The sequence below is a fragment of the Dendrobates tinctorius genome, unplaced genomic scaffold (genome assembly GCF_039654945.1).
Source record: "Dendrobates tinctorius isolate UK_male_01 unplaced genomic scaffold, ASM3965494v1 ptg000257l, whole genome shotgun sequence".
NCBI classification, from domain to species: Eukaryota; Metazoa; Chordata; class Amphibia; order Anura; family Dendrobatidae; genus Dendrobates; species Dendrobates tinctorius.
This window is the reverse complement of record NW_027361924.1, coordinates 4612126-4628563: the sequence shown is the minus strand read 5'-3', so window position 1 is coordinate 4628563 and position 16438 is coordinate 4612126. Positions and strand designations below refer to the sequence as shown.

Sequence of the window (16438 nt, the reverse complement as noted above, 5' to 3'; positions counted from 1 at the left end):
GGAGCTGTCGATGATTTAATTTATTTATTTTCTAGCGTGCAGGTTTCCACAAGGGGTTAAGCACTAATAAGCCGCTGCCTGGAATTCATCCTGCAGCTTGTGATATTGGCAGCGTTGCAGCGGCACGAACGAATGAACGGCTTGCGCTCCTCTACATTTCATTTGTATGCAGCGTCTGGCTCCACCAAAGCACCTTCTGTGCAGCTTCAAACATAGATCATGTAAAATGTTGCTGATCTTCCCCCTGCACAAATCACTGGGAGGGAACCAGCTGACTGCATTGGGGGAAGTGGGGGGGTGGACGGAGGGAGGACAGTCATGTCCTGCTGGTGCAGAAGAAAAGTACTAGGTAACCTTAGCTAATGAGGGGCACAGGTGCTGGCATGGTGGGCACGTTCGCAGACACGCTGGGGAATGTGTGATCTTGTTCGGTTTATTTTCCCATCTCCCATCTGTCAGGATACGCTGTGACTTGTAGTTGAAGAACTTGGGATTGCAACTGATGTGGTGCTGACTGATTACGGTATGACTTTACCTTTTGGAGATATAGTCAAAAGTGCAGCCAAAGATTATAGGCCAAATTCAGACGACTGTGAAGCACAGTCCAAGTAAGGTCCACATTGTTCTGACTGGCTGGGGTTTTACCTGAACCAAATAAGCATATATGAGATGTTTGGGGTTGCGTCAAACCCCTTGGCAGGACCATTTAAATTCTGCCATACAAGTGCAAGTTGGTATCAATCGTAAGTCCTGTGTATTCGAAACCAGCTGAGACGTGAGGTCTCTGAATGGATTCACATCACGGTTTTGTAGAAATTGCAGTTTTGGGTTAAATTGTAATCAATTCAAAGAATAGATGACTGTAAGCTGGCATTGACAGTTTAGCGGGATTAGCGTGGTAGCAGGTAAAAAATCTCGTATCTAAATCTCTCCCGTTCTGTCTTTTTTTTTTTTCCCCTCTACAGATAACAAGAGCGAGTCATGCAGTCTTTTCGGGAAAGGTGTGGTTTCCACGGCAACCAGCAGAACTACCAACCATCTTCACAGGATTCCTCACGCCTGGAGAATTACAGGCATCAAAGTCACCCGGGGCTGAACTGTGTGCGTCAGAGACAGATGACCAAAGGGTATTATGCCCAGACGTCCTATCAAGGTTACGAGAACAATACCGGGGAGAAGTACCCCCGTGGTGACAAGCACATGAATGTCCAACAGCTTCAAGGAAGGGTCTCTTTTGCTAGCTTCCCTGAGGGCAGTGTCTACCCTGGACAGTATAGTGGAGAAGATGCGATGCAAAACTGGGGGCAATCTCAAGCATTGGCTGGGGCAAAATATGAGGAAAACGTGATAAAGAAAACCCCTGAAGAAAGCAGGGGGTATCAAGATCCCACTGGACAGATTCCCTTCCGTTCCCACTCTTTACACCACCCCCAGCAACCAAATCTTCCTTACACTAAGCTTCCACAGCAAAAGGTCCAGAACGACGTCCCATCTTCTCCCCTGCCCTTTTCCCAGTCATCTCACTTCAACCAGAATTTCCCCACTTCCACTTTCTCTTCCGTGCCGGGAAGCAGCCCCGTATCCCATTCCTTCAAAAGTTGCACAGCACCTTCTAACCCTCCGCATGACCATGCTATGGCTACTGCCGGACAAAGGGTGCAATCCATGCATGGTTACCAGTCATCTCGAATGGCTTCCTTTGAGCAAACGCAACACCACCATACGCAGGAAACTTTGCACTACCAGAGCATGGCTAAGTACCATGGACAACATTATAGCCAGCAAGGCCAAACGTATTGTCAACCTGAGACTCCCAGCAGAACTTCAGAACAGTATTATCAAGCATTCAGTCCGAGTGCCAGCCATTCTCCAGCCCGGTCAGTGGGCAGATCCCCGTCTTATAGTTCTACCCCTTCTCCATTAATGCCAAACATTGAGAACTTTCAGTACAACCAGCAACAGCATAACGCTAATACATTCCCTATGGGTATTTCTGATCACAGCCACTACATGCCTCTCCTAAATCCTTCGCCTACGGGCACCTCCAGTCCAGAGTCCCAAACGAAAAATTTGCAGAATGACAAAATTCCAGAAACTTTGCTGTCCGACCTGAGTTTGCAAAGCCTTACTGCTCTCACTTCACAGGTGGAGAACATCTCAACAACCGTTCAGCAACTTCTTATGACCAAGTCTGGAATTCCACAGAAGAAGACAATTAAGACATCGCCCAGGACCCCTGAGCAAATGAAAGGACAGCATTGTAGTTCAGAGAGCAGTGCTTATTCATCTGAACCAATGGGGACACCTGTTTCAGAAACTCTTGGTACCCCACAGTCTGTCCATGCTGAGGTTCAAGACACAGACTACCTTAGTGGTTCTGATGACCAGCTAGAGAGGAATTACTTGTATTGTGGTCCGGGACGGAGCCCAGCACAAGCCAACAGTACTAAAATGAAGCCAGAATCCATTTCCACATGTTCTGTCACCTCACCTGACAACATGTCAACAAAGTCTGACGATTCATTTCAGAGCATACATGCTAACCTTCCCTTGGAGACTTTTGCAAAACTGGTGAGCAGTGAGCGAGAATGCCCACACTTACTGGTAAATGCTCTATCCCAAGAGGAGCTGTCTACAGAAATCATTGCTCTGCAGGACGCTATTGATAATGAGAAAGCAGAAAAGGCTTGGGTCGATTCTCCGGAATTGGATAATAGTTCTCCCAAATCCCCTTTCCACTTAGAAAACCACACCTGCGTGGAATCGGTGGTCAAAAACACCTGGTCAGATGAGGAGAACATGAAGTTATTTACAGAAGCTTTGAAGAAAGGTGCACCAGAAAAAACTCTGAGGAACCAAGATGACTTCAACAAAGATTATTACGAAAAGAAGGAAAAAGTTGCCGAGGAAAACACAGAAAATTCTGTTTCTTTGGACACTGAGAAGACTGTGGAGTCTGTGCGATCTAGCGCCAGCTTTACTAGTTTCTCAACTACGGTGGCAAACACAAATTGTGCGAAAAATTCCGACCCATTTGACTGGCCAGATAAAAACATGACTGAGTCTTGCCTTCGGTGGAAAGAGATTGAGTTAAGTCTTCATTCTGCCGATCTTCAAAAAGGCCTTTTTCAAAGCAAGGAAATTAAAGTTGATAGTCAACTTGATGTTCCTGACATGGAGACACCCCTGGAAAATGACTCTGGGGAAGAGTTTAACAAAGAAGGGACAGAAGAAATGGCTTACCCAGATGACAGCAAAGTAGACAATGAAAAGTGGTTAGAAGATACCAGAGACTGTTACACCGAAGAGGATTTCCAAGACATTCCAGATCTGCCATCCCAGAAAGAATCAAATCTGGAACCAGAAGACTATTCCTCATTGTGTGACTTCTCGGAAAGAAAATCTTTCATTTATGATGAATCTCTTACAAAGCCGACCAGGGGTTCCGAAGCATTATCTTCAGTTAACACTCCGGAGTCCATTGAAAATCCAAGCCCTGAAGAGAAGGAGAATTTGGGGGCAGCTTCACATTTGTCTTGCAATTCTATCATGTTGCTTGGACCCGCTGTCGAAACGGAATCGAAAGTGAAAAGCTGGTTTGAATCCACGATACCGCACATTGATGACACAAAAGAAAAGATTGAAGAAGTCATCGAAGACAGTGTGCTAGAACCAGAACTCCTTCAAGAACCAGAAGAAAAAAACCCTGAAATAATAAATAATCCGCCAACTCCTAAAACTGAAGCAGTCGTTGAAAAGAATTCTCTACGTGGACGAAGGAGTCAGTGCAAGACAGCCGAAAATTCTGAGCCTAATGCTCCTATCCAGACTCCGAAAGAACTGAATAGTAAACCTGAGACCGAAGATGGTAAAGCAAAGATGGAAAGTGCCATCGAAATAGCAGCAGTCACTAAGACTCCTGTGATTGAGGTGACACCAGCACGGATGTGCACTCGTTCCTCTACTGCCAAGGTAGAACCTCAAGGATGTGGAACAGGAATAGATATAAAGGCACCTTCTCAAGAAAAGAAGATGGCTAAGAAAGGAGAATTTGGAGAGCGGGAGAAGGCCCCATATAAAACAGGAAGGAGAGGTAGGAAGAGTGCCTTGAAAATATTACCAGCATCTAATGACGAAAATGTATTTCTTCTGCAAAATAACTTGTCTACAATCCTCAGTGGCACTCAGAAATCAAAAGAAAATGGCTTCAGTATTCTGAAGGATGAGAAATCCATGATTCTAAGGTCACGAAGCAAAAAACAGGAGCATTTCCCCACAAAGAAGAGAAGAGGCAAGAAGGGAATGAACTTTGTCCTTAAAAAACGTTCATACCTAAAGAAAATAATTGCCAATAATTGCTCCACTGCTGATACATTTCAGATGGTGCCGAAAGTCAAGAAGAAGATGAAGCTCTCAAATGCAGCAGTAGGGATAAATATCAAAAATTCAGAGCGGCCTTTGCATTCTCTAAAGAGAAAGTCAAATTTAGTTTCTCCAGTTCCGGCCAAAAAACAAAACTTGATCATATGTAGGAAAAAGCCTAAGGAGCAGAAATCGGAGACCCCATCAAATATATTTAAAAAAATTAGACGAGTCAAAAAAGAGAAGGTCAAAATAGCAATAGCATCAAAAAAGAATTGTAAAGTCATCCTAAGTGCTGCTTCTGTGCGAATGACCCAAGAGGTTTGCCTAAAGATGACCTCACGTGCGTCATACGTTGGGCCCATGAAGACAAAGGTCTTGCCACCAAGAAAAGGCAGAGGTTTGAAAATGGAAGCCATTGTCCAAAAAATTGCATCACCAAATCAAAAGAAGCATGGTGCAGGAGCAATGAACGCTCTCGCTTCTAACTGCAGTAGTTTGAGTAGCATTGCCCAAAGAAAGGAAATAAAAGATGGCACCTTGCTAACGGCAGATGCCAACACGAAGACAATGGCTCAGGATTTGACCCGTATTGAAACTTCAAAACCAGAGCATAAAGGGAGCTGTCAAGGGTCAAACCACAAGTCCCTCAAAGGAAAACCCTTACAGAAGAAGAAGAGGCCTCTAAATGCGTTACATGGAGAGGCTGTCTCACAAAATCCGTCCAAAAGAGGGGGCAACTGTGCAGGTTCGAAAAAACCTAATTCTCTACCTAAAAAGAAACTCAGAAGAGGGCGGTCCAAAAGTTCCTCCACCACTTCGAAAGCAACAGCAAAGAAGCCTCTTGGTTCCTCTCCTCTTCTTAAATCTAAAGATAAAGCTTTATCGAACAATGTTCTCTTGGCCAATAAGTTACGCTCGAGTGAATGCAAAAAGCAGGGGCCAAAAGATAGCTCCAGCCTTCGTGACACATCTGGGGAGGCCTTGTCACAAACTAGAGCTAGAAAAAAATCCAAGTATCCAAAGTTTAATGGTTACACCAAGAGGCAACGCAAGTGTACTACTCGAAGCAGGTCCACAAGCCAAGGACTTGGAACCAAGCGAAGGTCGAAAAGGCAAATTGTTCCTCTTATTACACCCAAAGAGCCAGAAATTAAATTGAAATATGTTTCCTCTAAACCGGCCCGAGCTGAAAGCAGAGTCCGTCTCTTCTCCCCATATATTCAAGTGGAGAGAAAAAATGCCTTCACTACTACCTGCACCATCGTGAATTCTGCTGGCGAAGAGATGCGATTATTCAAGGAGAGAAGTGCAGTCCACTCTTCGTCTCCCTCTGTCACATTTTCCAATCAAGGTTCTTTACCGTTTTCTTCTAGGATGCAGTTAGGACCTCTCGTGTGCAAGTCGGTGAGCTCCGGTTGTCTTCTTTGCTGCTTGTGTTGTTGTCCTGCCAACTATAAAGACTTGGGTGATCTTTGTGGCCCGTATTACCCCATGGAATGTTTACCTACTAAGAAAACCAGGCCGAAAGAGAAACTGAAAGCGGAGGACACCTCCATGGAGAAGTCCTCCAAGATGGTAGATTTTCGGAGCACAGCAGGGAGTGGGAGGACATCTTGCGTGGAAAGCGGAGCCGTTGACGTAGTCAAACACAACAATCTCCGATCTAGTGTCCGTGCCATGCTCAGGAAGCTGCCCAACTGTTTCTGCTGTAATAAAAAGGCGGAGGGGGCAGATACTGAGAAGCCCAGGAAGCACCATTGCAGCAAAAGCTCTGAGCTTCATTCACCCGAGGCCGACACACAAGAGCACTGGGTTCATGAAGCTTGTGCCGTGTGGACCAGCGGAGTTTACCTCGTGGCTGGAAAACTTTACGGTGTCCACGAAGCTATACAGATGGCAGCTTCAGCAGTGAGTAAGATAGTAGCATGCAATACACAGCTGTAAAAAAAAAAAAAAAAAAGTTTTGGGAAACTTTTGAAACTTTTTGAGCATTTTTCAGTGGTGACCACATTAGAGCAAGGGGTCCTCCAATGTTGCTGCTCATTTCATCAGATGTGGCGGTATTATTGCTGAGGCAACAGTACAATGAACGCTGAGTCAAAGTTCCTATATCTCCAGCCGGAACTTTCCTGTCTGATACATCCAAAGTATATGCCCTAAATGTCCCAATAGATGCAGGGACCCTTGTCTCAATTATGGGGCCCTGCGACTCTCACTGATCTCTGCCCGTCAGTTTTTTAGAACACCGGTAGCCGCACACGGAGGAGCGCCATATGGGCTGTCCCAGCGGTGGGACCTGCTTCTATCAATCATTTATGGCATGTTTGGAGGATAGGTTAGGAGAGCCCCAAAAGCTGGGTGCTGGTGTCCTCCAGCAATCCTGAGGTCAGCCCCAATTTCGGGATCGCTGGTCAGGCCACCGGTGATCCACAAATTATCCTGTGCATAGAAGACCGCTTTTGATTTTTAACCTTGCGGATGAGCTGTGTACCCTCTTCTTATAGATTTGCCTCTAAACAAAAATTTTACTTTTGGTTATGGTGAGGAATTGACTCACATAGAATATTGGAAAGTTTCAGAACTCTACATTAAAGGGGTCGTCCTAACTATTCACGAGATAGGTGGTAACTTGCTGATCACCTGGATCAATCTTTGGGATAGGCTCCGATCCTGAAAATTGGGCACAGTCTCAGTCGCAGCAAAGTATCACCTATCCGACCTGCGAGATCCTTTTTGTCCTTGAGCCGGAACCATATAAATTGACCATTCCCCTTTAATTTTTGTAGCAAAGCAAGACAACCTCACCACCAAGTGGCCAAGACGGGTTACTGCATCATCCGGGGAGTCTCGGTTATTGGCTACAATAACAGATTCTTATATAATGATTGCATAAAAGGGTTTTATATAAGGTCTTGTATAAGCTCTAAACTGTCTTAGCAACTTTAACCAGAAATTTAAAGGGGAAGCACACTATGTAATAAATGCAAGCTAGTGACTACGTTAGTCCGGCGAGCGTGCAGGGATAGCATGGAGGACAGCAATAGTCAGTGAGGCATAGGTCAGCCCCCTAACAGTGCAGACCCCCAAAACCAGGATTCTTATGAAGAGGTGATGTCCCCTTTAAATGTTACAATCTGATTAATTTCAACCCTTTAGCATCAGAAATTTGGAAATTCTGAGTAGTTCTGGCAGGAGACCATTACTTCTTCCTCCGGAAATATTCGGCTCTGCCCCGTACCTCCGCCTGTATTCTGTGCCCCAGATTTTCCCATCTGCATCAAAGCTCCGATCCGCAGCGCTAGGACACCCACGCAGGGAGCTTTATTTTTATTTTTTTGCTGCGCTGTGATCATACTTGATGAGGGTGTAAGGCTCCTCTACATCTGTGCTGCGGAGAAAGCACGGGCGTCCCACAGGATGGAAGAGGGGGGATTCTGCATTTAAAAGGCTGCACTGCCTAAGACCACCTCACCCTCCAGGTCCAATACTGCCCAACACACGAGTGTCCATTGCTCTATCATCTAATCCAATGGTCTCCAACCTGCTGGGGAAAGAGTGAGTTCAGCTCTGGAGTGTAATACAGGATGTAACTCAGGATCAGTAATGTAATGTATGTACACAGTGACTGCACCAGCAGAATAGTGAGTGCAGCTCTGGGGTATAATACAGGATGTAACTCAGGATCAGTAATGTATGTACACAGTGACTGCACCAGCAGAATAGTGAGTGCAGCTCTGGGGTATAATACAGGATGTAACTCAGGATCAGTAATGTAATGAATGTACACAGTGACTGCACCAGCAGAATAGTGAGTGCAGCTCTGGGGTATAATACAGGAGGTAACTCAGGATCAGTAATGTAATGTATGTACATAGTGACTGCACCAGCAGAATAGTGAGCGCAGCTCTGGAGTATAATACAGGAGGTAACTCAGGATCAGTAATGTAATGTATGTACACAGTGACTGCACCAGCAGAATAGTGAGTGCAGCTCTGGAGTATAATACAGGATGTAACTCAGGATCAGTAATGTAATGTATGTACACAGTGACTGCACCAGCAGAATAGTGAGTGCAGCTCTGGGGTATAATACAGGAGGTAACTCAGGATCAGTAATGTAATGTGACACAGTGACTGCACCAGCAGAATAGTGAGTGCAGCTCCGGGGTATAATACAGGAGGTAACTCAGGATCAGTAATGTATGTACACAGTGACTGCACCAGCAGAATAGTGAGTGCAGCTCTGGAGTATCATACAGGATGTAACTCAGGATCAGTAATGTAATGTAATGTGTGTACACAGTGACTGCACCAGCAGAATAGTGAGTGCAGCTCCGGGGTATAATACAGGATGTAACTCAGGATCAGTAATGTAATAGATGTACACAGTGACTGCACCAGCAGAATAGTGAGTGCAGCTCTGGAGTATAATACAGGAGGTAACTCAGGATCAGTAATGTAATGTATGTACACAGTGACTGCACCAGCAGAATAGTGAGTGCAGCTCTGGGGTATAATACAGGAAGTAACTCAGGATCAGTAATGTATGTGCATAGTGACTGCACCAGAAGAATAGTGAGTGCAGCTCTTGGGTATAATGCAGGATGTAACTCAGGATCAGTAATGTATTGTATGTACACAGTGAGTGCACCAGCAGAATAGTGAGTGCAGCTCTGGGGTATAATACTGGATGTAACATAGGATCAGTGATGTATTGTATGTACACAGTGAGTGCACCAGCAGAATAGTGAGTGCAGCTCTGGGGTATAATACTGGATGTAACTTAGGATCAGTAATGTATTGTATGTACACAGTGAGTGCACCAGCAGAATAGTGAGTGCAGCTCTGGGGTATAATACAGGATGTAACTCAGGATCAGTAATGTAATGTATGTACACAGTGACTGCACCAGCAGAATAGTGAGTGCAGCTCTGGGGTATAATACAGGATGTAACTCAGGATCAGTAATGTAATGTATGTACACAGTGACTGCACCAGCAGAATAGTGAGTGCAGCTCTGGACTATAATACAGGATGTAACTCAGGATCAGTAATGTATGTACACAGTGACTGCACCAGCAGAATAGTGAGTGCAGCTCTGGAGTATAATACAGGATGTAACTCAGGATCAGTAATGTAATGTATGTACACAGTGACTGCACCAGCAGAATAGTGAGTGCAGCTCTGGACTATAATACAGGATGTAACTCAGGATCAGTAATGTATGTACACAGTGACTGCACCAGCAGAATAGTGAGTGCAGCTCTGGAGTATAATACAGAATGTAACTCAGGATCAGTAGTGTAATGCACTGTGACAGCACCAGCAGAATAGTGAGTGCAGCTCTGGGGTATAATACAGGAGGTAACTCAGGATCAGTAATGTAATGTATGTACACAGTGACTGCACCAGCAGAATAGTGAGTGCAGCTCTGGGGTATAATAAAGGAGGTAACTCAAGATCAGTAATGTAATACATGTACACAGTGACTGCACCAGCAGAATAGTGAGTGCAGCTCTGGAGTATAATACAGGATGTAACTCAGCATCAGTAATGTAATGTATTTACACAGTGACTGCACCAGCAGAATAGTGAGTGCAGCTCTGGAGTATAATACAGGGTATAACTCAGGATCAGTAATGTATGTACATAGTGACTGCACCAGCAGAATAGTGAGTGCAGCTCTGGGGTATAATAGAGGAGGTAACTCAGGATCAGTAATGTATGTACACAGTGACTGCACCAGCAGAATAGTGAGTGCAGCTCTGGGGTATAATACAGGAGGTAACTCAGGATCAGTAATGTAATGTATGTACACAGTGACTGCACCAGCAGAATAGTGAGTGCAGCTCTGGGGTATAATACAGGAGGTAACTCAGGATAAGTAATGTAATGTATGTACACAGTGACTGCACCAGCAGAATAGTGAGTGCAGCTCTGGAGTATAATACAGGATGTAACTCAGGATCAGTAATGTAATGTATGTACACAGTGACTGCACCAGCAGAATAGTGAGTGCAGCTCTGGGGTATAATACAGGATGTAACTCAGGATCAGTAATGTAATGTATTTACACAGTGACTGCACCAGCAGAATAGTGAGTGCAGCTCTTGGGTATAATGCAGGATGTAACTCAGGATCAGTAATGTAATGTATGTACACAGTGACTGCACCAGCAGAATAGTGAGTGCAGCTCTGGGGTATAATACTGGATGTAACATAGGATCAGTAATGTATTGTATGTACACAGTGAGTGCACCAGCAGAATAGGGAGTGCAGCTCTGCAGTATAATACAGGATGTAACTCAGGATCAGTAATGTATGTACACAGTGACTGCACCAGCAGAATAGTGAGTGCAGCTCTGGAGTATAATACAGGATGTAACTCAGGATCAGTAGTGTAATGCACAGTGACAGCACCAGCAGAATAGTGAGTGCAGCTCTGGGGTATAATACAGGAGGTAACTCAGGATCAGTAATGTAATGTATGTACACAGTGACTGCACCAGCAGAATAGTGAATGCAGCTCTGGGGTATAATAAAGGAGGTAACTCAGGATCAGTAATGTAATGCATGTACACAGTGACTGTACCAGCAGAATAGTGAGTGCAGCTCTGGAGTATAATACAGGATGTAACTCAGGATCAGTAATGTATGTACATAGTGACTGCACCAGCAGAATAGTGAGTGCAGCTCTGGGGTATAATACAGGAGGTAACTCCGGATCAGTAATGTATGTACACAGTGACTGCACCAGCAGAATAGTGAGTGCAGGTCTGGAGTATAATACAGGATGTAACTCAGGATCAGTAATGTAATGTATGTACACAGTGACTGCACCAGCAGAATAGTGAGTGCAGCTCTGGAGTATAATACAGGATGTAACTCAGGATCAGTAATGTAATGTATTTACACAGTGACTGCACCAGCAGAATAGTGAGTGCAGCTCTGGAGTATAATACAAGGGTATAACTCAGGATCAGTAATGTATGTACATAGTGACTGCACCAGCAGAATAGTGAGTGCAGCTCTGGGGTATAATACAGGATGTAACTCAGGATCAGTAATGTAATGTATTTACACAGTGACTGCACCAGCAGAATAGTGAGTGCAGCTCTTGGGTATAATGCAGGATGTAACTCAGGATCAGTAATGTAATGTATGTACACAGTGACTGCACCAGCAGAATAGTGAGTGCAGCTCTGGGGTATAATACTGGATGTAACATAGGATCAGTAATGTATTGTATGTACACAGTGAGTGCACCAGCAGAATAGGGAGTGCAGCTCTGCAGTATAATACAGGATGTAACTCAGGATCAGTAATGTATGTACACAGTGACTGCACCAGCAGAATAGTGAGTGCAGCTCTGGAGTATAATACAGGATGTAACTCAGGATCAGTAGTGTAATGCACAGTGACAGCACCAGCAGAATAGTGAGTGCAGCTCTGGGGTATAATACAGGAGGTAACTCAGGATCAGTAATGTATGTACACAGTGACTGCACCAGCAGAATAGTGAATGCAGCTCTGGGGTATAATAAAGGAGGTAACTCAGGATCAGTAATGTAATGCATGTACACAGTGACTGTACCAGCAGAATAGTGAGTGCAGCTCTGGAGTATAATACAGGATGTAACTCAGGATCAGTAATGTATGTACATAGTGACTGCACCAGCAGAATAGTGAGTGCAGCTCTGGGGTATAATACAGGAGGTAACTCCGGATCAGTAATGTATGTACACAGTGACTGCACCAGCAGAATAGTGAGTGCAGGTCTGGAGTATAATACAGGATGTAACTCAGGATCAGTAATGTAATGTATGTACACAGTGACTGCACCAGCAGAATAGTGAGTGCAGCTCTGGAGTATAATACAGGATGTAACTCAGGATCAGTAATGTAATGTATTTACACAGTGACTGCACCAGCAGAATAGTGAGTGCAGCTCTGGAGTATAATACAAGGGTATAACTCAGGATCAGTAATGTATGTACATAGTGACTGCACCAGCAGAATAGTGAGTGCAGCTCTGGGGTATAATACAGGAGGTAACTCAGGATCAGTAATGTATGTACACAGTGACTGCACCAGCAGAATAGTGAGTGCAGCTCTGGGGTATAATACAGGAGGTAACTCAGGATCAGTAATGTAATGTATGTACACAGTGACTGCACCAGCAGAATAGTGAGTGCAACTCTGGGGTATAATACAGGAGGTAACTCAGGATCAGTAATGTATGTACACAGTGACTGCACCAGCAGAATAGTGAGTGCAGCTCTGGGGTATAATACAGGATGTAACTCAGGATCAGTAATGTAATGAATGCACACAGTGACTGCACCAGCAGAATAGTGAGTGCAGCTCTGGAGTATAATACAAGATGTAACTCAGGATCAGTAATGTAATGTATGTACACAGTGACTGCACCAGCAGAATAGTGAGTGCAGCTCTGGGGTATAATACAGGAGGTACAGTTGTGGCCAAAAGTATTGACACCCCTGCAATTCTGTCAGATAATACTCAGTTTCTTCCTGAAAATGATTGCAAACACAAATTCTTTGGTATTATTATCTTCATTTAATTTGTCTTAAATGAAAAAAACAAAAAGAATTGTCCTAAAGCCAAATTGGATATAATTCCACCCCAAACATAAAAAAGAGGGTGGACAAAAGTATTGGCACTGTTCGAAAAATCATGCGATGCTTCTCTAATTTGTGTAATTAACAGCACCTGTAACTTACCTGTGGCACCTAACAGGTGTTGGCAATAACTAAATCACACTTGCAGCCAGGTGACATGGATTAAAGTTGACTCAACCTCTGTCCTGTGTCCTTGTGTGTACCACATTGAGCATGGAGAAAAGAAACAAGACCAAAGAACTGTCTGAGGACTTGAGAAACCAAATTGTGAGGAAGCATGAGCAATCTCAAGGCTACAAGTCCATCTCCAAAGATCGGAATGTTCCTGTGTCTACCGTAGACAGTGTCATCAAGAAGTGTAAAGCCCATGGCACTGTGGCTAACCTCCCTAGATGTGGACGGAAAAGAAAAATTGACAAGAGATTTCAACGCAAGATTGTGCGGATGTTGGATAAAGAACCTCGACTAACATCAAACAAGTTCAAGCTGCCCTGCAGTCCGAGGGTACAACAGTGTCAACCCGTACTATCCATCGGCGTCTGAATGAAAAGGGACTGTATGGTAGGAGACCCAGGAAGACCCCACTTCTTACCCCGAGACATAAAAAAGCCAGGCTGGAGTTTGCCAAAACTTACCTGAAAAAGCCTAAAACGTTTTGGAAGAATGTTCTCTGGTCAGATGAGACAAAAGTAGAGCTTTTTGGGCAAAGGCATCAACATAGAGTTCACAGGAGAAAAAAAAAGGCATTCAAAGAAAAGAACACAGTCCCTACAGTCAAACATGGTGGAGGTTCTCTGATGTTTTGGGGTTTCTTTGCTGCCTCTGGCACTGGACTGCTTGACCGTGTGCATGGCATTATGAAGTCTGAAGACTACCAACAAATTTTGCAGCATAATGTAGGGCCCAGTGTGAGAAAGCTGGGTCTCCCTCAGAGGTCATGGGTCTTCCAGCAGGACAATGACCCAAAACACACTTCAAAAAGCACTAGAAAATGGTTTGAGAGAAAGCACTGGAGACTTCTAAGGTGGCCAGCAATGAGTCCAGACCTGAATCCCATAGAACACCTGTGGAGAGATCTAAAAATGGCAGTTTGGAGAAGGCACCCTTCTAATATCAGGGACCTGGAGCAGTTTGCCAAAGAAGAATGGTCTAAAATTCCAGCAGAGCATTGTAAGAAACTCATTGATGGTTACCGGAAGCGGTTGGTCGCAGTTATTTTGGCTAAAGGTTGTGCAACCAAGTATTCGGCTGAAGGTGCCAATACTTTTGTCTGGCCCATTCTTGGAGTTTTGTGTGAAATGATCAATGTTTTACTTTTTGCTTCATTCTCTTTTGTGTTTTTTCATTTAAGACAAATTAAATGAAGATAATAATACCAAAGAATTTGTGTTTGCAATCATTTTCAGGAAGAAACTGAGCATAATCTGACAGAATTGCAGGGGTGTCAATACTTTTGGCCACAACTTTAACTCAGGATCAGTAATGTAATGTATGTATACAGTGACTGCACCAGCAGAATAGTGAGTGCAGCTCTGGAGTATAATACAGGATGTAACTCAGGATCAGTAATGTAATGTATGTACCCAGTGACTGCACCAGCAGAATAGTGAGTGCAGCTCTAGAGTATAATACAGGGTGTAACTCAGGATTAGTAATGTAATGTATGTACACAGTGACTGCACCAGCAGAATAGTGAGTGCAGCTCTAGAGTATAATACAGGGTGTAACTCAGGATTAGTAATGTAATGTATGTACCCAGTGACTGCACCAGCAGAATAGTGAGTGCAGCTCTGGAGGGTAATACAGGGTGTAGCTCAGAATCAGTAATGTATGTACACAGTGACTGCACCAGCAGAATAGTGAGTGCAGCTCTGGAGTATAATACAGGATGTAACTCAGAATCAGTAATGTATGTACACAGTGACTGCACCAGCAGAATAGTGAGTGCAGCTCTGGAGGGTAATACAGGGTGTAGCTCAGAATCAGTAATGTATGTACACAGTGACTGCACCAGCAGAATAGTGAGTGCAGCTCTGGCGGGTAGTACAGGGTGTAGCTCAGGATCAGCAATGTATGTACAGAGTTGCATTTATGTAAGTTTTTCAGACAGATCACACATCACATTTCCGGTGTAATTTTGCGGCTGTCGGCACGTTGACATTTTCAGACAAGTCCACACAGAATGAAAAAACAATTGTTATGCAGCAGAGGCTTCTGGGTAGAGACATAGAATCGCGGTGAATCATTTTATGCCTATTTTATTTTTGCGCTGACCCAGTGTAAACTTATCCTAGAACGACCTTGTCTGATGACTTTCCTCCTCGCCTTACAGCTTTGTCCCAGGTGTCAAAAGCCGGGAGCCACTGTGGGTTGTAGCCACAAGGGGTGCTCGCAGACCTACCACTACACGTGTGCAGCGGAGGCAGGTGAGTCCGGCTCGCGCACTGCATGCCGGGTACACGTTATTCATCTAATCGCTGTGCATTATGGTCTGTAACTGTAGATAGTTAAATACAGTGGCATGTAAAAGTTTGTGCACCCCTGGTCAAAATCACTCTTATTGTGAACAGTTAAGCACGTTGAAGTAATTTTGACCAGGGGTGCCCAAACTTTTACATGTCACAGTAGATAGATTATAGCAACTGTTTGCAGTCACCACAAGGGGGAGCTCAGGAGCTTGCCAAGTGCTGCATTACCATTAAGTCTTATGTTTGCTCTGTATGCAGTCTGCTCCCGAGCTCCCTCTGGTGGTGGCTGAGGACAGCTACAATTTTTACCATGTAACCATATGTCTGTGCAGAGAGTTTGGAGCTCTGTATCAGAAAACCGAGTCTATTTTGCAGTCGTACTTCCCATGTCTTACACCCCCCCCCCCTACGTCCCAGGGTTTACATTGACATTTCTCCAAGTCCAGAAACAACAGGAGAGTTTCCTAGAGAAGGAAATCAATGCCATGAGCAGCGTACAGCTTGTATACTCTGCAGCTCAACTTCCCCCGGGCTGTACCCAGCTCCACTTCTGCAGAAATCGGACTTCAGTTTTGGCTAATTCAAGCTAAGGAAAATACAGAATGTTATAGACGACTTTACCTGCGGGAGGAATAAAAATGAATTTTAAGTGAACATGTCCACTAAAATCTATATTTTATTTATTAATTTTTTTTTGGTTTTCTGCGTTTCTTGTTTTAGGTTGCTTGTTAAATGAAGAGAACTTCTCCTTAAGATGTCCTAAACATAAGGTATTGTACAGTCTATAGCATTATTAGGTGTTTTGACTCTTAAAGAGATATTCCCATCTCAGGAAATAATGTTTATTTTCTGTATAATTAGTTATTTTAGGCATATTTCCAATATACTTTCTGTATCAATTCCTTACGGTTTTCAAGATCCATGCTTGCTGTCAGTCGATACACGCCTATCACATGACCAACAA

General features: G+C 44.1%; 1 protein-coding gene across 2 annotated transcripts in view; it reads left to right on the top strand.

Annotated features, from left to right (window-relative positions):
* The window catches only part of RAI1 (retinoic acid induced 1), a 120539-nt gene that overhangs the window by 100726 nt on the left and 3375 nt on the right, over positions 1 to 16438 (top strand). For both annotated transcript variants that reach the window (XM_073558493.1, XM_073558494.1), the window contains exons 2-4: positions 966 to 6273; positions 15339 to 15432; positions 16195 to 16244. In XM_073558493.1, the coding sequence (XP_073414594.1) occupies positions 982 to 6273; positions 15339 to 15432; positions 16195 to 16244 (5436 nt within the window). In that variant the 5' untranslated portion in view covers positions 966 to 981. The remainder of the gene's footprint in view (positions 1 to 965; positions 6274 to 15338; positions 15433 to 16194; positions 16245 to 16438) is intronic.